General features: G+C 42.3%; 1 protein-coding gene across 3 annotated transcripts in view; it reads left to right on the top strand.

The window, feature by feature from the left end:
- The window catches only part of TENM2 (teneurin transmembrane protein 2), a 6,300,157-nt gene that overhangs the window by 5,768,154 nt on the left and 507,823 nt on the right, over nucleotides 1–24,180 (top strand). For all 3 annotated transcript variants that reach the window (XM_073589482.1, XM_073589484.1, XM_073589485.1), the window contains one exon: nucleotides 10,856–11,066. In XM_073589482.1, the coding sequence (XP_073445583.1) occupies nucleotides 10,856–11,066 (211 nt within the window). The remainder of the gene's footprint in view (nucleotides 1–10,855; nucleotides 11,067–24,180) is intronic.

Raw genomic sequence — 24,180 nt, 5'->3', positions numbered from 1 at the left:
AGACTGAAAAAACAATCCACCACTGCTTAGGCCATGTGCACACGATGCAGATTTGCAGCGTTTCCGCAGCGGATTTTACCGCGCAGAAACGTTGCATATCCGCATTGTGATGTACAGTACCTTTAAAATGAATGAAAAAAAAAAACGCCCATCGATAACCCCCTCACGTAATCGCTGGTCACCAATGGGTTGGTATGACAAGCAGAGGTCTCCATCAGACCTGTATGGTTGTCATAGCCAGATTGCTATGAGCACCACCCAGTGGTCAGTGTTCATAGCAAGTGAGCATTTCTGCTACATAAAGGCAATCCGATCTGAGCAAACATAACACCATCTATAAAAAAGCTGAAGTTGAAAAGAGGATGGCTTCTACAAATGTATAATGATCCCAAAACACAAGTCAAAATCCAAAACAGACTATCTCAAAAGTCACAGGCTGAAGGTTTTATGATGGCCCTCACACTTCCCTGATCTGAACATCAATGAAAATCTATGGCTTGACCTCAATATAGCAGTACATGCGCCCAGGAAGAATATTCCAAAGAAGAATGGAAGAAAGTCCCTCTTGGCTGGTTACAAAAAACGTTTTTAAGCTGTAATACTTGCAAAAGGGTCTGCACGTACTAACCATTCAGGGTGCCCAAACTTTTGTATATACCCATTTTCCCGTATGTAATTTTTAAAGTGTAAAAAATTACAATACTTTTTTTGGCCTAAAAAACAAAGGAAATGTGTCATCCTTAACTTTAGCCCTTTTAGAGATCATTTTATCTTCAACTTGCTTAACTGTTCACAATAACATTAATTTTGACCAGAGGTGCCCAAACTTTTACATGACACTGAATATGGAGACAATATGGCAGCAAGTTATCTAGTCCTCCTGTGATAATCTTCTTCTGTTAAAACACTGAGTTTATTCAAACTACAGCAAGTCAGACATCGTTGGAATCAGGGTCTATATCTCTACATTATACTATCTCTCATAAGTCAAATGGAATCAAGACTTCTGCTGGGGATACTTTATATCTGGTAAAATATTCAGTGCAAACAGTGCAAATCTATAAATGTAGAAAGGTGACATTATAGGTGTTCTTATCATTATATAAAACAGTACATTTGTGGCTACAGCAGATTTTTGTAGGTAAGGATGTGGTTAGGTATAAAGCAATGTATCAGAGCACTCAAATGATAGAAATGATTTTGTCATTTGATATGTCAAATACATTCGGAGCAGACTAGTACCACAATCTCCACCAATGCTTAATTTTATGCAGCATGGCTGTGTGTGTCTGAGGTCGTTTCTATTACACTTGGCCTGGCAAAGTGCGACCTGCGGACTGAAACAGCTGAGGGGCTGAAAACGGTGCCCTCCCTCTCCTCCTCTTTCTGCATCTGCAGTCAATGTATTGGTATATGAGGGGCTGCAGACACTTTCTTCAACCAATCTGCATGTAAAACCGCTGATGACATGATGTAATTTAATCGCGTCAGCTGTGCACCAGAGACAGGAGCAGAGGCAGAGCGCGGGAGAAATGGGAGCGAGTAGAGTGTGTGGTGTTCTTTTTTTCATGTGCATGTGATGTTTGGCTCTACATGGGGAGGCTATGTGGGTGTCATCTGGATGTGGGGAGGCAAGGGGAGTCTTATTCTGGACATGGGGAGACTATGGATATCTCATGCTGGACATGGAGAGGCTATGTGGGGCTCTTGCTGGATATAAGGGAGGCTGTGTGGGGCTCATGTTGTATATAGGGAGGCTATGTGTGGCTCATGCTGTATATGGTGCGGCTGTGTGTGGCTCACACTGTATATGAGGAGGTTGTGTGGGGCTCATACTATATATGAGGAGGCTGTGTGTGGCTCATACTGTATATAAGGAGGTTGTGTGGGGCTCATGCTATATATGGAGGAGGCTGTGTGGGTCTCATGCTATATATGGGGAGGCTGTGTGTGGCTCATACTGTATACTGTATATGGGCAGGCTGTGTGTGGCTCATACTGTATATGAGGAGGTTGTGTGGGGCTCATGCTATATATGAGGAGGCTGTGTGGGGCTCATACTGTATATAAGGAGGTTGTGTGGGGCTCATGCTATATATGGGGAGGCTGTGTGTGGCTCATACTGTATATGAGGAGGTTGTGTGGGACTTTCCCGATATATAAGGGGATATGAGGTGCTCATACAGTAAGTAGAGGGATGTCAGCATGCTTAATTCTGCTCAATATTAAGCAACACAATTAATATTAATATAAAATTATAATTAATATATTAATATTGAGCAAAATTATTTTCAGCCTATTCGTTTGGCCCTCCACAACAGTCATGGTTTCTGATATGGCCCCACTGGAAAATTAATTGCCCACTCCTGTTGTACGGTATTGTATTTTTTCTTTAAAATATTTTTAATAATATTTGCTCCTCTTCTTTACTATATTAATACTCTGTGTGAATTACGTGAGCTCAGCATTTGTAACAGTATTTATGAATGACAGTTTTTCTACATTTAGAGTATTTACGGGGAAATGTGTTTCTGCTGTAATCTCTTTACAGTTTGTCTTTGCACAGGAGCGGGCTGCAATGCTATGGATCATTTTTTTTTTCAATTATTTTTCACTTGATTCGCACCTGTCAGTTTCTGCTTTTCCACAGCGGCACCTAAAATTTAATTGCTTCCTCATGTTTTCAGCGAATAATAGAAATCCTCAGCACCGTTAATCTTATTTTACAAAAGGAATGTGTAAACCGACATTTATACCCAGTCTACACTCTTTCCTTCACAATAGCTGCAACAAAATCTATAAGAATTAAATAGAACTTGGCAACACTAGTCCATAAATAAAATTATGTGCTATAATGCAATCATTTAATTCTAGCCAATCATGTTATCTAACAGTGGTGTAGTTAGCCTCATGGATGTTTAAATTCCCAACAATAGAATTTCTGGATCAGATTGGAAATATGAATATGTCCGTAAATAGTTAAGATATAATTACTGGCATATAAGTAGTCTTCAAACACATTTCTTAAATCTGCTCAACATTGAGTCAACAAAAAAGCTAATACATGAAATCATCATGTCTCGCTTACATACTTTTAAGATTCACAACTTGATTACCCCTTCTTAAATACTGTATTTCCCAATATACAATGCTTCTATCACACTTCACTCAGATGAACCTTAAGGGGGTTTTACACATAGCGATATCGCTAGCAATATCGCTAAAGCATCACCGATTTGGTGACGCAGCAGCGATATCGCTAGCGATATCGCTATGTGTGATACTTACCTCTGACCGGCTCCCCCGCTGTCCATCTCTGCTCGCGCGAGATCACGCAGCTCCATTTCTCATCGGGCGCTTCTTGCTGGGCTTCCTGCTGGCGCCGACGTGCAACGTGTGGAGGCGGGCGGGAGGACGTCAGGATCACCGCGTCTGAAAGGTAAGTATCGTCCGCTGTATCGCTGCTGCATCGCTGTGAGATCTTCCTGTGTGGAAGCTCACTAGCGATCATTTAGCGATGCACCAGCGATCCTGACCTGGTCGTATCGTTGTCGGGATCGCTGGTGCATCGCTAAATGTAAAGGGGCCTTTAGACATCTGAAGAAAGCGTGAGAACTGCAGCCAACGAGGGATCACCGATTGGCTGAAGCATTCAAATGGCATGACAACATTGATGGAATGGTGCCAGTGCGGGAGGTGAGTATCTGTTAATTTAAGAAGGAGTTGCCCTTTTAGTGGACAACCATTTTTTCTTCCGCTGCCTGGTTGATCTACCTTATCCTCTTCCCTCTCCTAGTATCTTTACAGTATACCCATTTGCCAGCAGATTCATTGCAAAATATAAAAAATAACTTATCCCCAGCATAGACTTCAGTCTTAATCTTCCAAAACCTTTCTTTCTACATGTAACCTCAAATCCACACTTTCCATTGGATATTTGCGTCCAAGTCTCTTGGTAACCGCCAAATGTTCTTGGGTGACCACCATTTCATTAAAAGTGGCTACATTCATTTAAGTGGTCACAATCATTTCTGTCTGGTTCCCTATTCACTGTGCATCTTTAGGATACATCTTGTCAGGCTCAAGGAATAATGGGATTGCAGAAGAAACCATGTAACTTATGTTTGGCTCATCATTTATTACCAATGTTCTGGACTATAATTTACTCTTTACACTAACCCAAACCATATATTTAATGACTATTATCGCATAAAGGTATATAGATAACTTAGTCTTTAGGTAACAGATGTTCTTAGTGTAACATCAATCCACTTGCTATGTAAATCATCTACATTTACCAAGTAGAATCCTTATTCCAGTCAAACCTATTTATTTCCTTCATGCGTATGGAAATAGGAAGATTTTTATGCACATTTTTAAATTACCCCTTGCTGAATTTCCTTTGATTTCATATTTTAGTTTAATTGTATAACCAACCAAAGTCTTAGTGGGTTCCACTGAAAGCTATAATTATCATAAGATTCTTTATGCTGTTCTTCATTGACCAATGAATATCATGAATTATTTTGTGGATAAAAAAAGCTGAGCAGCACTTCATGAGAATATTTTGCAAGTTACATGCGGTTTGCTAAAATTATAGCGCATTATTCTTCAAATAACAAGAAAAATTAGAAAATAATACTTTGCTCTTCTCAGTGAAACAAGTTAACCCAATGTTTGACTTTTTAGAAACAGGTGGAAGACGTCTAGATTTTTTATACTATAAAGCATAGATGGATGTTATAATGATTGCAGAATCAGACCTGGGCAAGACAAAGACTTCTGCCACATGATTGTTTCTTGACTTTGTGGTAGTGCAGTTATTTCATAGCTGCAACATTGACAGATATTTTTTTATCGCAGATAAAACATTGATATGTACAAAATTAATGTAGTTTATTTTTCACCCAAAACACAAGAAAGCAGATGCACCTCTGTAAAAGCCATGGCAACCATAATAGGACCACAACATTTGCCATTTACTGACCTTCAATGAACTTGTGCAGTCTGCCTTGGCCTCAGATACAAAGACATAATCTTAAATTAATCTTCTCATCTTAAGTAATCATATGTAAAATGCTTGTACGAATTAGAGCAAAAGTTCAGTACCTGGTGCTGACACTATGGCTCAAACCTAGTGGTGCTGTTTGGGAAACCGGCTGTACTACCCTGTACTTTCTAGCAGGTAGAAGAGGCCTCTGTGCAAGAACAAAATATGGGACCTTTGCAGTCCAATAGCTCACCATGATGCATAACTCCACCTATTTTGGAGGTGGTAGCCTGCCCCCATACCTCTTGGTCTTCTAATCAGTTGCACAGGTTGAAAATTTTTAATGTCCGCGACTGGTTCCTAGGTTTGATTCTTTTGCTACTGGTCACATATGGTTCTCAACATCTGTGCCTACATTTTGTTTCTTTCTTGATTTAATGAATATTCATCAAGTTGGTGTTGTCGTGCCGCGCACCAATTATTATATATAAGTTACTCTGCGGGGTAGTATTTGTGACCATGACAGGGATGCTGGATTTTATATATTGGTTTCTCTCCATCTGATGTTTAATAGAAGTGAATGAATACAGAGTATGGTAACTTTGCAGAAGTTCTTTGGTGTTGTATAATGCTCCAAGCTACTTTAGTGTGTGAATGAAAATGATATATCTACCTGAAGATCATTTGGGAGCTGGAGAAAGCCATTTATGTCAGTGAAACATACCTATATATATTGGTAATGAGTGGTGACACACTTCCAATATTCCATTCACACCCTATGAATTGTTTCTGATATATAAATTATATACGTAACGTTCTGTGACACTGATAGAACAAAGTCACGGTGGTCTTGAAGGGTATATTCAGATGTCATAGAGTGCTGCCCTTTGCGATAAAGGAAATAAGAAATAAATAGAAAAGTCTCTCATCCAATGTCAAAAGAATGATATTCTTTTTTACTGCTATTGAATGGAGACATACTAACCTCCCAGGTCCTGAACTGGCAATTCTGAGCAGTTTGATTGTCTACTTGATTGTTTGCAAGATAACTGTAAGATTGGCAGTGACAGGGTAATTTAGTGGAGATTGCAATGTCAGACTATATCCAAAGGGGCTCACTGGCACAATGATGTGATTCTCCTGACTGACAGGCCACTGGGAGATTGGTGTGCCAATTTCAAGTTCAGTGTCTTCAAAAAGTGCTTGCCTGTAAAAGCCCATTATCATGCTGCTGTTATGAGGTCATGTGGGAATAATAGGTTCACACGTATTAATAGACATAAAAAGGGTAATGAAACATATATGTGTTCCAACAGATGACAATTACACCTTAACAGAGGCGAGCACAGCCATTAGGATGTGCAAACCATTTTTTGGAAGAACATCTCTCTCTCTAGATACACTGTATATAAATATTACATATAATAATTGTATCTAGAACTTTGTAAATAGAACTACATAAAAGTACTCACTAAAAGTTGACAGATTCATGACTTTTAAGCATGATCTCTTGCTGTATTTCGTCCTACAAAGAGATATCTTGGTAGCATTAAATCCCAGAGTATGAAGGCCTGTGGGGAACCTGCACTAGCTCTGTGAGATAAAACCTACCAGATTGATTGTCAGTAGCATTCCTAGCAATTGGCCCAATTTATCTGTGTCATTCTGTATCAGTCATATGCAAACAGCTTAACAGAATCACTTATGCATTTAATTACCTTAAGAAGAACATAATTTGCCAGACATTGTCACATTATTGTGGTGGTATTGATTTGACATTTAAAAGATTGGTTACAAAAACTCTATCCTTCCTTTTGCTCTTCCGAGCATACACACTTGTTCTTCACTAACAATCAGGTGCTTAAATGAGCAACCTGTAGTGACAGATGGGACTTAAGAATCAGGAACACAGCGTTATATATTCTTCCACTGTCTGGAAGAATGAGGAGGATTTGTAAGGTCTTGTGCCCTGTAGAAGAGCTGTGATGTTAGGGTGAGAGATAGAATTCATATATTCGTAGTGATATAAAGTAGTAGAATTAGAATCTCTGTGTAATGGGGAACCAGCCAGGAAGTTTTAGGATCCGCATTGCCTCTAACTTGTTCTTGAGAATGCTGATTGTGTGACAGTGATGTTCTATATTTACAATAATGTAGCAAAGTATAAAAAAAGTACTCTGAAAACAATGCATACTATTTGCTTATGACCTGGATGGTGTCATAGTGTTGGAGCAGCTTTGCTTAAGCGTTGTGCTGGCTGCATCAGTTTGCTGTGGTTATTGTGATACCTTAATGCTCATTAGAAAAAAATCTTCTAAACCTACTAATTTAATCAGGAGCAGTCAACCATCTAATGGTTATAGCAAAAGAGAAGAAAAAAAAAATTTTTTCAGCTCACTCATTGAGAAGATCCTCTATGGCAACTTATATATTTCAGAGAAGTCTGCTGGAAAACCAGATGGTAGACATGGGCATCACAGCGTGATTAATCCTTGTGAAACTCTATTCCATGCGATCCTCAGTAGGGAAAGCAGTTATACTGCAGACCCTGGAGTTGTCCCCTCAGTGTAGAGATGGTCTCCTGGCTGCTTGTACCGTATCGGACTGTAACCCGGCGTAGCTTAGTTGGGATTATCTTATTCCTGAGAGGCGTAAGGAAATGCTCCATGCAACTTCGTCCAGCTTTGCTCATTACTTGCCTTGTTCTGAGGAAAACCTATGGGTCCACACCCAGCGCACAGAGCTGCCCAGGCAGGAATATGGAATAAAAAATGGTGGATCCAGCGCTCAAAAAAGCAAGTGTTTCTTTATTTTAAAATTTCAGAAATTTTTTTTTATTTTTAACACATTTAAAAAAATTCAAGTGTGCAGACGGCCAGAGATAACATTAGTTAGCCGCATGTAGCATAGATGATCCTACGCGTTTTGGCATAGAGTCTTACTCATGGATACTGTTACGGCGGCGGAACACGCTTAAAAAAATATAAATAAGCGTGATCGCCGCCCGGGGTCCACCGTGCGGCAGATGGAAAAACCGCTGCTAACAGAGGCAGAGCACTACGGCGGTAGTGTGCACTGGGTATAACTGCACCCAATATGCACTGAGGCAAGCTCTGTTCACACACAGAGCTGCACGCACAGAATATACAATAACGCTGAATCTGTTCTATGTCACAGACTGACAGCAACACAGATACGGTATTTAAGGTCACAGGAGTAGCCTTAAACCGCAGGACTACTCCGTCTAGACCTACCGTAACAAAAGATGCGGAACGTCGCAACTACAAACGTCCGACAGACTGCAACCACAGCGCAGTGTGCACGGAGCCACAGAGGAGACGCCGCAAACTCGCTGGCGCGATGCAGGACGCTAGCTGCTGGAAAAGTATAGCTGGAGCGCACTGACGCTAGCGCTGCTACTGGCGGCTGCCCAATCACTCACACAATCGTAATATCAGAGGAAAGGGGTTTCATAATAAGTCAGTCACCAGTCCAAGCATCCATCACCATACATACAGCAGCAGTATGAAAAATACTAGCGCATGGCATAGCGGCCATGCGCACTTTTTATAGCGTACGGGACCTGCCGGAAATCTCCAGAGCCCTGAGCATAACCAATCAAATCAGGAGCAGGATCTGAGCACCTGACTCCTGAACTCCAATGAGAGCTAGTCCCATGAGCATGCTCAGAAGCTGGGACAAAGGACTTAGCCTCTGGAGACAAATGTGTGAATCTGGATTCCCGCATAGGCATTATAGAACCCAGATTCCTAACAGATACAAAGTGAATGCCACAGTATGCTTTAAAAAGAAATGTGACAGGGTGGAGTTTAGAGAAAATTGTCTGAGGAATTAACCCCTACTAGTTCTTGAAAAAACATACCCATAGTTAAAAACTACTACACTGCTGACATTTTATACACAAATACAATATGTGCACCAGAGAAAAGACAGTTACGTATGAATGGGAGAAAAAAACATTGTAATCTGTAGACTCAAATATACATTTACATTAAAAATATTGTTCTCTTTGAAGAATCAATTATATTGGAGAATAAGGTCCTGTCTTATATTAAGGCCCTTTGGGGCCCATGTACCCTGTTTAAAAATCCAGAACGATTCACGGTTCAGGATTTTTCTTCTTAAATCGCCTCCCCTGGATGTTTTAAAAACCTTCTCAATGCCCCTAAACTTGAGTGCATTAATGTCTCTGTTGTGTGTAGAGACAAAGTGTTTAGAGACTGCAGATAAATTTAGTGCTCTTGGGTTTAATGTATCTGACATATGACTTCTTATTCTTTTTTTCAGTGGCCTGATAGTGCAACCCACTTTTCAAAGCTTGCATTCAATCAGATAAATTACGCCAGGCGTATTACAATTGGTAACATTCTTTATCTGAAAGGTGTCTCCTGTAGCAAATTCTTTGCTTTTGATAGCATGCTCACATGAGATGCATTGTCTGTGACCGCAATTAAAGAAACCTTTGCAAGACAGCCATGCATTCACATTGGGCTTTCTTCCATCACAAGTCACCAAACTTGGTCAAAGAATGTTTCCCCGTGTTGGTGCTCGTTTAGCCACAAATTTAACATAATTTTTTTTAGAATAGTCGCAAGAAGGCTGTCAGCTAAGCGATGCTTGGCCAACAGCCCTTTAGTCAACATTCCAAAACAGAGGAGTGCTTGCTTAGCCAAGCACTGCTGTGTTCTCTATAAGAAAGCTGACAACTGACATCACCCTGTGGCTTATCTCAGGGTGAACAATGTGATTGTCAGTCCATAATTGGACATGCATGATCTAGATCTCTCCCGTCCATCCGTCGACTTGCGTCCCATACACATTAGACCTTCAACCAAACCAAATGATTTTGGTGTGTTCAGCCGACATTAATTAAATATGTATGGAGGCCTTTACTCTTGTCTCCCTGAGTGTTTTATTTGTATAGGAGAGATGAGATAGATCACTGTCAACTGAACAAGTATTGATCAGACATCCATCTAAGGTATATGGACATATAGACGCCTTTAGACCTACAATCTGTTTTATGCTACATCCATGTGAATTCACACTCCCTAATGGATAAAACAATAAGAATTACAATATTATATTAGGGTCTAAGAAGTAAGGTTTCTCCTTGCGGAGAGTGACATGCCAGCTGTGGCTTGTCAAGGTAAGGAGACTTATTCGCCGTGCAATGCTCCTCTGGGAAAATAATATGCAAATTGCCTCTTCAGAAAGAAAGAGGACTTTTACTCTACAGCGCCACCTATTGGTAGTAGCGATCCTACTTGATTGTGACTTGTAGGATCGCTACTACCAATAGGTGGCGCTGTAGAAATATTATATTACTGTGATAGTTTGGGCTGCTTTTGGTTGGTTGAGTCTCTCATCTTATCTACTTGCTTTCATTGATTTATTATGTGAAGAAAAGATAAAAACTTTACATCATTTTTTGAATATTTTTATATTATAGTTTATAGTCATATTACAGGTTGAGGTCACAAATATTATCATTTTTCTTTACATATGATGAGTCAGCACTTGTTTTTGTAGCTTTATGTTGCTCCACAAAATACTTAAAAGAAGCCTTATTCCCATTTGAACATGAATGTTTTGAGAATATTGAAGCAGAATGAAGTTCTAAAACTATTTGCTACATTTTATGAGACTGTACGTTGTTGGTTAGTGGTGTTCTTTTTCCATAAGTTCTTATTCATGACAAAGTTAAGACTCCCAGGAAGCTACAAATGGTTAACAAGTGGCAAGCTGGTAGATATTTTTTATGTACTCTGCTCCACAGTGCTGTCATTTACTGTTATGTATATCTGTTACTGATATTCATTCACTTCTATTACATTCTTTCAGATGGGCTTGTGGATTGCCTGGACCCGGACTGTTGTCTGCAAACAACTTGTCAGTCGAGTTTACTTTGCCGTGGATCACGTGACCCTCTTGATATCATCCAACAAAGCCAGTCAGGCTCACCAGCAGTAAAGTCTTTTTATGATCGAATCAAACTTCTGGTGGGAAAAGACAGCACGCACATCATTCCTGGAGAAAATCCTTTCAACAGCAGGTACAAAATAGAAAGATTAATGCAGATTTAGAGGATCACATGAAGTTAAAAGAAAAATCCTTTAGCTGCTGTGGTATCCACCTTAAAAAAAAATTAACCCTCATGTTTGTAGTTTCCACATATGCAGGAGTTTTTAACATACATGGCATTGAAGAAATTTGTAAAGGAAGATTAAAACGTACATCAAATTCACCTTGATTTTAATATAGTTAGTTAGGATTCAATATTGTTTATTTTTTACAATATCAAAGTTTGCGACTCCAGCAAATGTATAGTAGCACCATAACGGAAAATATACTGTAGATTGGAGCTTTCTAGATATGAGGCAAACACAGCTGAAATTATATTCTCAGATATGCCTAAAGCGTCATTCACACACTGGAGTAGATTTACTAACCCCATCCAGTATTTATACTGTGCATAATAAGACTAGACATGTAGAAGTGTAACAAACTTACAAACTAGATGATACATTTGGTGCATCCTCAGACACATTTGTATAACTTTACATAACCTTTAGGTACGCGTAATTTGTATCACTTTTATATGTCTAACTTTTGGTAGTAATTTGGTGCACTTTGTTGTTTGTTAAGCTGTGCTCCTTTCTGTCTAAGCGATGTACCCATGAGGCCATTCATTAAAGTTTGGAAACTGGATGGGACTATTAAGTGTAAACTTAGATGTGTCAATTTCCACCAAAAGGCAAAAAATTAAATTAAAATATTCAATGAGCATCCATGATAGTAAATTTTCTTTCTTGCATGTTGGCTCTGTATTAGGTCTTCGGTCACTATGGAGTAGGTGCAGAACATTAAACCCTGTTATTCTTTGAAACTATATATAATAGAAAGACACAAAAATGGAGAGAAAGTAGTCGGAATATTTTTGTTATAAAAAAATAAGTAAAATCCGGAAAAAAGTGTCCTTGAAATAACATTTAGTAAATATACAAGAAGCCAGAAAAATATACAATAGAACACCATACAAAATAAGCAGACACTTTCAGGCACAGTACTTACTCTTTAAAATACTCATTACTAGAGATGAGCGACTTTGCCTTTTTTAGGGTCGAGTCGGGTTTCATGAAACCCTACTTTCGCAAAAGTCGGGTCGAACGAAATCGGCCGACTATAGGGAAAAGTTGGGGTCCAACTGAAACATGAAACCGAATGCAAGTCAATGGGGAAGCAAAGTCGGCAGGGAGTGGAGGACAGTAAACACACCTAGAGTGCCCATTTCAATGCCAAAAGCATCAATTCTTATTACTGAAGCTTGTCAACCTTAATTTACTTCCTAATAATACTTGCGCATTGAAAACTGGGGGTTATTTGGCTAAAGTTGTGGGGGGGTTGGGCAGGCTCCAGGTTTTCGTGTGCCCTGGGCCAAAGAGTGTCAGTGCACCCCTTTAACACATACCACAACTCATGATGCTCCGATACGGCACAGAAATATAGGTATAGTACAATGACAAATACTTCACTGCTTACATGACATGACTGATCTATTTTAAATTGTATAATAGCTCAAAAAAGGACAGTATATTACTCCATACAGTGTTATGGCCACCACATTGTGCGCCATACAGAATAATGAGCCCCATATATTTCTCCATACAGAATAATTGGTCACATATAATGTTCCATACAGTATATGATGAGCTCCACATAATGCTACAGTATATGATGGTCCCTATGGACGATGCTCCAGTGTGATATGGGCCCAAATAATGCTCCATATATAATGGGTCCCATTTCTAATGCTCCAGTGTATAATGTGTCCCATAGATGCTGCTCCAGTGTCTGATCTGCCCCATTTAGAATGCTCCAGTATATGATGGACCCCATAGATGATGCTCCAGTGTCTTATGGGCCCAAATAATGCTCCATATATAATGGGCCCCATTTCTAATGCTCCAGTGTATAATGGGCCCCGTAAATGCTGCTCCAGTGTCTGATGTCCCCCAGTGTCTGATGTCCCCCATTTGGAATGCTCCAGTATATGATGGGCCCCATTTTTAATTAACCCAGGCATGGTATGTGAAAAGAGCTCCATGGAGTAATCTGAAGTGTGTGCTGCCGCATCCTTCACTTTTGGTGTGGGTGAAGGACACAAGGAAAGGGATTGCTCCTGACCAGAAGCCTGCACTGACGACTCAGTGCTTGCATTTTTTTAAACTTCAGAAGAGGGGGCGATAGAGCTGGAGGCTGTTTCAGCAATGTGAGCCAAAAACAGTTCCTGATGCTCTGGCTTTAAAAGTAGTCTAACTATTCCCAGTAAAGGGAGCCTTACAGGCCTTCTGGAGCTACACCATGACGCAGGCTCAACACCTCCTGCCTTAGCTGCTATTGTGTTTTTGGCACTACCACCAGATGCACCACCACCACCATCAGTACCAGGTGGCCCCCCTCGCCCACCTCCGCATCCTCTTCCACCATACTTCCTCATGTTTTGGAAAATGGACCCAAAATACCAGCAGATATATGGTACTGTATCACAAGCGTACAGCTCTATACAGTCTGGGGATAACAGTAAATCTCCGTATATATTTCATGAGTCATGCACAGACGCTCACAGGCTTAGTATGGATTACCCAATAAAATAACAAGTTGAAAAAGGATACAGTATCACCACATACAAGGTATATATAGTATAGCGTAAACATTGTGAATCACCGTATACATTTCAGGAGGCAGACACAAACGCTCTCAGGCCCAGTATGGATTACACAAGAATATGAAAAGCTGTAAATGGGTAATGTAACACAAGCGTACAGCTGTATACGGTGTTGGGGTAATCTTAAAGCTCCAAATATATTTCCGGAGTAACAAACAGACATTCACAGGCTCATTATGGATTACACCAGAATCTAAACAAGCTAAAACAGTTACTGTATCAGAAGCGTACAGCTGTATGCAGTGTTGGCCAAATTTGAAATCTCGGTATATATTTCCAGAGTCACCCTCAGACGCTCACTCAGTCTGGGTTTGACCATAAGAAAAAATGTTGTAAAAAAGGTACTGGATAACAAGATAGCAAGTGTATATATTATAGGGTACATTTGAAATCTCTGTATATATAGTCGCGTGGTCACTCTCAGATGCTTACTCAGTATGGATTTGACCATAATACTAAATGTCGAACAAAGGTTCTGTATAACAAGATACAAGCTGTATCGAGTATAGGGTAAAAATTAGTATCTCCGATTCACCGCATATATAGAAGGCGTAAACCACACACGCTCACTCACTATGGATGATACCGTAATAAAAAATTTTGAACAAAGGTACTGTATCAGCACATACCAGGTGTATCCAGTCTAGGGGTAAGTGTAAATTTCCATCTATACTTCCGGAGTCTGACACAGATACTCACAGACTCAGTATGCATTACACCAGAATTTAAAAAGAAGAAAAAGGGAAAGGTAGTCGAAGCATACACCATTATACAGTGTTGTGGTACTTTTAAATCTTCGTATATATTTCAATCTCAGTAAGCCAGTCCAGACTCTCCGCTACTGGAAATGGCAGGAATGTCACATGTCTTTGACTATCACAACTGTGAAAGGTGATCATAAAGCACCACTGCATCTGCTTGTAAGTTGACGTCCATTACAAATGGTAGCCATTGATCATCTGAAGGTAGAGGCCAGCAGGGCAGGCCATAGCTACATCTTAACCATCAACGATCAATACACCAAATTTCTAGTGGCCATCCCTGTCAAGGATTTAACTGCCCAGACTACACAGAGGTGGAGCAGTGAGAGGTAAGTATTGCAACTTGCAAGTGCTGTGGCCATGACAAGCAGGGGGGCACACTCATGGGCGACGGTACTGGCACAGGGCACCTCATAGTACGCTGGTGTGTCTGATGGCGAGTGGGCCCCCCCACCGTCAGACACTGTATTGAACTATGAGGGGCCCTGTGCCAGTGCCGTCGCCCATCAGTGGGCCAATCCACCTGTTCTGAGCAACGGCACTTACCCTGGTGCACCAAGTGTTGACCCCAGCCCTTTGGGGGGGGGGTGGGCAGCCCAGTTAGGGAGGTTTAAATAATGGCATATGTTGATGTGTAGGCTAGACATTCAGCTGCTGCAAATGGCGGAATTGGGTAAGTCCGAGGAAGAGGAGGACAAAAGCGAGGCAGTTTTCTGGCAACCTGTGTGTCATCAGGGGAAGGTGGGACAAAATCCTTTGAAACCCATGCATGGTTCATTTTAATGAAGGTTAGATCATCAACATTTTGGGTCGACAGACGGGTCCTTTTCTGTCAGGATTGATCCAGCAGCACTGAAGACTCTTTCAGATAGCATACTAGCAGCAGGGCAAGCGAGCTCCTGTAACGCATAGTGTACCAATTCAGGCCTGTTGAACAGTTTAGAGGCCCAATAGTCAAAGGGGAATGACCTGTGAAGGAGAACATCGATATGGGAGGAGAAGTAGTTTATAACCATAGTTGACAACTGTTGTCTCCTGTCACTTGTAATCGATGCAGTATTAGCAGTCGTGTGAGCGGTACGTGAGAAATCATTCCACAACATGGTCATTAAACCCCTGTCTCCAACGCCACTTTGGCTGTGTGCACCATGAACACCTCTTCCATTGTGCCCACTATGGCTCGTGGGTTCTCCCAGCTGCTGTGTGCTGGGAAAACCTCAAACAAACGGTTTACCAGAGTTGCTTCTTTGTTAGCCAAACTCTAGGTTCTCCTGTGGCATGATGCTGTGTAATTTGCCTCTGTAGAGTGGATCGAGGATGCTGGCCAGCCAGTAGTCGTCATCCTTCATCATTTTGGCAATCCCTTTTTAGGATCCACAGCCATGTGCATTCCTCAAAACACTGAAGGACTTTACAGAGGTCTTTCTGCTTTGACCACTGCACACCCAACAATTCCATGTCTTCCCTCAAACTGCCTGCCCGTGCATCCTCCCACAAATGCACTATAGCCTGCCTCTGTTCGCACAGCCTCTCAACCATGTGCAGGGTGAAGTTCCACCTTGTTGCAGCGTCTATGATTAGGCGGTGCTTGGGGAGGTGGAGCAATCGCTGCAGATTCTGCATACGAGTGGAGTGGACGTTTGAGCGACGGATGTGCGAGGACAGTCTTCGCACCTTATGGAGCAGGGATGTTAACTCTGGATAATTATTAAGGGAGCACTGCACCACCAGGTTCAAAGTTTGAGCCAGGCAAGGTATGTGTGTGAGTTTTGCACGGGCTATGGCTGCCACAAAATTACGGCCGTTATCACTGACTACCTTGCCTGGCTAAAGATGTAGAGTGCCCAGCCATGACTCTCTTTGTTGCTGCAAGTAGTCAGCCAGTACCTCCGTGGTGTGTCTGTTGTCGCCCAAAAACATCATCTTTAACACAGCCTGCTGACGCTTACCACTAGCTGTTCGATAGTGGGACACCTCGTATGCAACACTGCCAGCTGCGGATGGAGTGCTCGTGCGACTGCACTCTGTGGATGAGCTTTCGCTTATTGAGGAGGATGAGGGTCGAAAGCCTACAGCCAACTGTTTCCTATACCGTGGTCTAGGCAGCACTGTTCCACCATCGCTGTCCCCTGTGTGCAGTGATGGACACGTAATGGCCCTGGCCATGCCTACTGGACCATGCATCTGTTGTGAGGTGCACCTTTCCACTCACTGATTGCTTGAGTGCATGGACAATGCGGTCTTTCACATGCAGGTGGAGGGCTGGGATGGCTTTTCGAGAAAAGAAGTGCAGACTGGGTAGGTCATAGCGTGGGGCTGCGTAGGCCATGAACTCTCGGAAAGTTTCACTTTCAACCAAACGGTAGGGTGTTGTGAGTTCATTTTCCCCTTCACCATTAAGGTCTGATGAACTCCCTCTTCTGGTGAAGGAACGTAGTGAGGCTGATTACCAAGCACCTGGGCAGGATGATGATGACTGGGTGACGGGAATTACTGACTGGATATAAGGCAGCCGACGCCCTTCTGCCTTGCTGGTGATCTCTCTGAGGGATTCTAGGAGACCAGTCTGATTCCTGCTCCTCAAAAGCTAAGTTTTCTGCTCTACTTTTTGCATTTGTGTTTTGGTTTTGTTTTGCATTGTTTTCCTTGATTTCTGCCATTCCCTGCTGGGTGAGCTGAATTCCTTTTTGCTCTGTCTTCAGAAAATACCTGAGTACTGATATAGTCTTTTTGAAGCCTAGCGTCTTCAGGGCTTTTTTCCCTATCAGCTGTTGGCTCTTGTTTTAATAGGGTACAGACAGCAGCTTTTCTATCCTGTCCTATCTAGTTAGCTTGGGCCCCATCATTTGCTCAGCCTATCTTTCTATCTGTGTGAGTGTTTTTTCATCTTGCTTCACCGTCATTATATGTTGGGGGCTGCCTATTGCTTTGGGGTCTGCTCTGGGGCAGTTTAGATTTCCCTTTCTGTCTTTAGGCTATGTAGTTCTCCGGCTGTGATCGAGGGGTCTAGGGCACCGTAGGAACCCCCCACGGCTACTGCTAGTTGTTGTTGATAGGTTCAGGGGTCTGCAATCCGATAGCTGCCAACTTCTCTGGTTTTCTGGACTTAGCTAGTATTTCCGTTTTTGCCTCCTACGATGACTCATTCATAACAGAATCACCAGCCATGAAATGGGCATTTGAGGAGTGGAGACATTGGTTGGAGGGAACTAAACATCAAGTCGTGGTCCTACTGACCACAAGAATTTGATTTACCTGGAGTCGACCAAACGCTTGAACCCTAGACAGGCTAGGTGGGCCTTGTTTTTTACACGTTTTGATTTTGTGGTCTCTTTTCTTCCTGGCACTAAGAATGTCAAGGCTGATGCTCTCTCTAGGAGCTTCTTTGTTGATTCTCCTGTGGTGACCAAGCCTGCTACCATCTTAGGCGAAGGGGTAGTTCTTTCTGCCATCTCGCCCGATTTGAGACGTGCTCTGGAAGAGTTCCAGGAGGACAAACCTGAGCGTTGTCCCAGTGGAAAGTTATATGTTCCTGACCAGTGGAAGAAGAGAGTGATGTCCGAAGTTCATTGCTCTGCATTGGCTGGTCATCCAGGTATTTTTGGTACTAGAGATCTGATGAGTCGGTCTTTTTGGTGGCCCGCCTTGTCTCGTGATGTCAGGAATTTTGTGCAGTCCTGTGGGACTTGCTCCTGGTCTAAACCTTGTTCTCGCTCTAGTGGGTTGTTGATGCCTTTGCCGGTTCCCAGGAGGCCATGGACCCATATTTCAATGGATTTCATCTCTGATATGCCTGTCTCTCAGAGAATGACTGTTATGTGGGTGATTTGTGATAGGTTCTCTAAGATGGTTCATCTTGTACCACTCCCTAAGTTGCCATCTTCCTCTGAGTTGGTGCCCCTGTTTTTGCAACAGGTGGTTCGCTTGCACGGGATTCCTGAGAACATTGTATCTGACAGAGGAGTTCAGTTTGCCTCTAGATTTTGGAGGACTTTCTGTTCCAAGCTGGGAATTCAGTTGTCCTTCTCCTCTGCTTTTCACCCTCAGACCAATGGGCAGACGGAGAGAACAAACCAGACCTTGGAGTCGTATTTTAGATGTTTTATTTCCGCTGATCAGGATGATTGGGTTTCATTTTTGCCCTTGGCTGAATTTGCTTTAAATAATAGAGCTAGTTCTGCCACTTTGATGTCACCTTTTTTTTTTGTAACTTTGGGTTTCATCCTCGATTTTCTTCAGGGAAGGTGGAGCCTTCTGCCTACCCAGGTGTTGACACTGTGGTGGAGAGAATGCACCAGATCTGGGACCAAGTGGTGGATAAGTCATCTCTCTCCCAGGAAAAGGCCCAGTGGTTTTCCAACCGACATAGGACCATTGGTCCCCAGTTTAAGGTTGGTGATATGGTTTGGTTATCATCAAAAAATATCGCTATGAAGGTGGCTTCTCCTAAGTTTAAGCCTAGATTTATTGGACCTTACAAGATTTTGGAGATTATTAATCCGGTCTCATAAGTCCTTGTTGAAGAGGTTTGTTGAACCAGTAGTTCCTGGGGTGGCACCTCCGGACCCTGTATTGGCCTAGATTCAGTGTTGTGTTGCAAAACCATTGTGATTCCCTGAGTGCTTTGGCCTTGTGATGACACCTCAACATTTAGTGCTGGTGGTGTGCTTAACGGTGGCAGTGGTCTTACAGTGGTGTAAGCGATGAAGGGTTGCTGGCTACCTTCAGTCGGAGCAAGTGCACATGTGCTACCTGAGGTTTTGTAGTCCGTCCACGCTTGCAAGTGCATGTTGATTAAATGTCTAAGCATGCAACTGGTATTCAAATTTCTGAGTTGTTTACCTCGGCAAAAGGTCCTTCCGCACTTCTTACAGGTAACCGTTGCCTCATCAGTACTATTTTGGACAAAGAAGTGCCACACTGCACTCTTCCTGCTATGTTATACATTTTCTGGCCTTGCACGCTGTGCTAAGTTGACCGTCTGGCCAAGCTGTCCTGCAACTCTTTTAGCTTTTGGTCCACGTTTTTGGACAGCTACAGGCCTGCCAGATAACCGCTGCTGCGATGTCAATGCCTGCTGCGGATCCTTCTCCTTAACTGAACTATTGCCAGCGCCACCCTCCTCTCCCAATGGATGCCAATCCGGGTCAAGAACTGGGTCACCAATCACCTCCTCTTCAAAGTCATCTGCACCTTCCTCTTTAACTTCCTCTGTTTCACCATGTAAGGTGGTATAGTATGCGGGAAGGGGCACCTGAGTTTCATCAGGGTCAGATTCTTGCTCAGTAGACTGCGAGGGCAATGTAGTGCTCTGGGTCAATGTCCAGCAGAATCATCTAGCAGTGGCTGTCCATCAGTGCGCTCCATGTCAGATTCATCTTGGACTGGGGAATTCAGGATTTGACTGGATAACCCAGGCATGGTATGTGAAAAGAGCTCCATAGAGTAATCTGTAGTGTGGACTGCCGCATCCTTAACTTTTGGTGGGGGTGAAGGACACAAGGAAAGGTGTTTTTCCTGACCAGGACCCTGCACTGACGACTCCATGCTTGCAGGTTTCGAACATTCAGAAGAGAAGGCAATAGAGCTGGTGGCTGTTTCGGCAATTTACGCCAAAACCTGTTCCTGATGCTCTGGCTTTAAAAGCGGTTTTCCTACTCCAAGAAAAAGGAACCTTACAGGCCTTTTTGGGCCAGACGATGACGCAGGCTCAACACCTCCTGCCTGAGCTGCTATTGTGCTTTTGCCAGAACCAGCTGATGCACCCCCACCATCATTACCAGCTGCGCCCCCCTGCCCACGTCCGTGGCCTCTTTCACCATACTTCCTCATGTTTGGGAAAATGTACCAAAAATACCAGCAGAGAGATGGTACTGTATGAGGAGCGTCCAGCTGTGTAAGGTGTATTAAAAAAATTAAATCTACGTATATATTTTGTTAGTCAATGACCCTCTCCCAGTATGTATTTGACCGTTATCCAACAAGCAGATAAACGGAACTGTATCAGAAGTGTACAGCTGTATGCGTTTTTTGTGTAACTAACAATTTTCGTATATGTATTTACGGAGTGTCACACACACACGCTGACTTTGTACAGATGTGTGTTATGATTGGGTCAACGAGGAGGAAAGCAAGACCAAGCTAAGCCACAGGAAACCAGAGAGGTTGGTAACTAAGCGGATTGCAGACCCCTGATCCTATCCACACAACTAGCAGAAGCTGTGGAGCGCACCTACGATGATTCTAGATGCCTCAACACAGCCGGAGAACTAAACAAGCCTAAAGCAAGAAAGGGGAAATCTAAACTGCCCCAGAGCAGACCCCAAAGGAATATAGATAGCCCCCGAACATATATTGTTGGTGAGACAAGATGAAAACACAAATGCAGGTAGGAAAATAGGCTGAGCAAACGATGGGGCCCACACTAACTAGACAGGACAGGAAAGGAAAGACACTGTCTGCAATCACGCAAAAATACCTGCAAAAAATGTCCAACACATCTGATAGAAAAATTCTGAAGTCACTCGACTTCGCCCACTATATCAGCACTCAGGCATATTCTGAAAGCAGAGCAAAACGAGGCCAATCTAATAAGGGACAAAAACAAACTGACACAAGCAGTAACATAAGGAAGGAAATTCAGCATAGCCCCAGCTGGGGCTGGCTGACCACACAAAACTGAATAGACAAAACCAAATCAAATGTGAACAATAGCAAAAGAACACTTAGCTGGAGCATGCAGGGACAGAGCTGGAAACTAAGACCTCAGGAGGCAGGAAAAAATCACCAGCAGGGATAGAGGGAGTTGACTGTCTTAACTCCAGTCAGAAACTCCAAATGTCCAATCGTTCTCCTCATTATCAGGTAGGAGGCCTCTGTTAATTAGATCAGCTCCATTACCTCCTGTAACCACCAGAGGGAGCCCGGAAAGAGAATTAGCGACCCCTCTGTCAATATAACCAGCTCCACTACCTTCACTAGTAACCAGAGGTAAGCCAGAAAGTAAATTCACAACAGATGTGACTGTAATGTGAACGGCAGATATACAATACTGTTTGCGAATCGGACAGCTCTATACGGTGTCTGTAAGGAAAATTGTCAATCTCCATCTATTTTTACACGGAGTGACACACGCTGTCTATGTATAGTTTTGACCATATCAAACAGCAGATATATGAAACTGTTTGAAAAGCGGACAGTTCTATAAGGTGTAGGTCTGGAAAAATGGAAAATCTCCTCGGCTTGTTTTTCCAGAGTCACACACAGATAGCTTGTATTTGTACGTGATACCAGCCAGTACACAGTAGTGTGTAAGGAGCGTACACCGCTATACGGTGTCTGTATGGAAAATTGTCAATCTCCGTCTCTTTTTATACAGAGTGACACACGCTGTTTCTGTATAGTTTTCACCGTATCAAACAGCAGAAATACGAAATTGTTTGAAAAGCGGACAGCTCTCTAAGGTGTAGGTCTAGAAAAAAGGAAAATCTCCTCGGTTTGTTTTTCCAGAGTCACACACAGATAGCTTGTATTTGTACGTGATACCAGCCAGTACACAGTAGTGTGTGAGGAGCGTACACCGCTATACGGTGTCTATATGGAAAATTGTCAATCTCCGTCTATTTATATATGGAGTGACACATGCTGTCTGTGTAGTTTTGACCATCTAGTTCAACCCATATCCTATCCTAACTTGCCCTAACATGTTGATCCAGAGGAAGGCAAAAAAACCCATGTGGCAAACAGTAAGCTTCACATTGGGGAAAAAAATTCCGTCTCTTTTTATACGGAGTGACACGCGCTGTTTCAGTATAGTTTTGACCATATCAAACAGCAGATATAAGAAACTGTTGAAAAGCGGACAGCTCTATAAGGTGTAGGTCTGGAAAAATTGAAAATCTCCTTGTTTTGTTTTTCCAGAGTCACATACAGATAGCTTCTATTTGTCCGTGATACCAGCAAGTACACGGTTGTGTCTGAGGAGCATACACCGCTATACGGTGTCTGTATGGAAAATTTTCAATCTCCGTCTATTTTTATACGGAGTGACACATGCTGTCTCTGTATAGTTTTGAACGTATCAAACAGCAGATATATGAAACTGTTTGAAAAGCGGACAGCTCTATAAGGTGTAGGTCTGGAAAAATGGAAAATCTCCTCGGTTCGTTTTTCCAGAGTCACACACAGCTTGTATTTTTCCGTGATACCAGCCGGTACACGGTAGTGTGTGAGGAGCGTACACCGCTATACGGTGTCTGTATGGAAAATTGTCAATCTCAATCTATTTTTATACGGAGTGACACTCGCTGTCTCTGTATAGTTTTAACCGGAATCAAACAGCAGATATACGAAACTGCTTGAAAAGCGGACAGCTCTATAAGGTGTAGGTCTGGAAAAATGGAAAATCTCCTCGGTTTGTTTCTCCAGTATCACACACAGATAGCTTGTATTTGTCCGTGATATCAGTCGGTACACGGTAGTGTGTGAGGAGCTTACACCGATATACGGTGTCTGTATGGAAAATTGTCAATCTCCTTCTCTTTTTATACGGAGTGACACACGCTGTTTCTGTATAGTTTTGACCATGTCAAACAGCAGAAATACGAAACTGTTTGAAAAGCGGACAGCTCTATAAGGTGTAGTTCTAGAAAAATGGAAAATCTCCTTGGTTTGTTTTTCCAGAGTCACACACAGCTTATATTTGTCCGAGATACCAGCCGGTACACGGTAGTGTGTGAGTAGCGTACACCGCTATACGGTGTTTGTATGGAAAATTGTCAATCTCCGTCTATTTATATACGGAGTGACACACGCTGTCTCTGTGTAGTTTTGACCATCTAGTTCAACCCATATCCTATCCTAACTTGCCCTAACATGTTGATCCAGAGGAAGGCAAAAAAAACCCATGTGGCAAACAGTAAGCTTCACATTGGGGATAAAAATTCCTTCCCGACTCCGCATACGGCAATCAGACTAGCTCCCTGGATCAACGCAATATTAAGGAAACTAGTGTATATACCCTGTAATATTATACTTTTCAAGAAAGGCATCCAGTCTCTTAAATTTTATTAGGGAATCACTCATTACAACATCATATGGCAGAGACTTCCATAGTCTCACTGCTCTTACAGTAAAGAATCCGCGTCTGTGAGTATGCTTAACCCTTCTTTCCTCCATACGTAGAGGATGTCCCCTTGTCCCCGTCACAGGTCTAAGAGTAAAAAGATGATTAGAAAGGTCTTGTAATAAGATCACCCCTAAGCCTTCGATTCTCCAAACTAAATAACCCCAAGTGTAATAACCTGTCTTGGTATTGCAGACCCTCTAATTCCCTAATAACCTGGGTCGCTCTTCTCTGCACCCGCTCCAGTTCAGCTATGTCTTTCTTATACACTGGAGACCAGAACTGTACACAGTATTCTAATTGTGGTCGCACTAGTGACTTATATAGAGGTAAAATTATGTTCTCCTCATGAGCATCTATGCCTCATTTAATGCATCCCATTATTTTATTTGCCTTTGCAGCAGCTGCCTGACACTCGCCACTAAATGTGAGTTTGTCGTCCACCCATGTCATCTTTTTCAGTGACTGTTTTGCCCAGTGTTTTACAATTAAGCATATAATTATACATCTTGTTCGTTCTACCCAAGTGCATGACCTTACATTTATCCCCATTAAA

The sequence above is a fragment of the Dendrobates tinctorius genome, unplaced genomic scaffold (assembly GCF_039654945.1).
Source record: "Dendrobates tinctorius isolate UK_male_01 unplaced genomic scaffold, ASM3965494v1 ptg000108l, whole genome shotgun sequence".
NCBI classification, from domain to species: Eukaryota; Metazoa; Chordata; class Amphibia; order Anura; family Dendrobatidae; genus Dendrobates; species Dendrobates tinctorius.
This window is presented reverse-complemented; position numbering and strand designations above follow the sequence as displayed.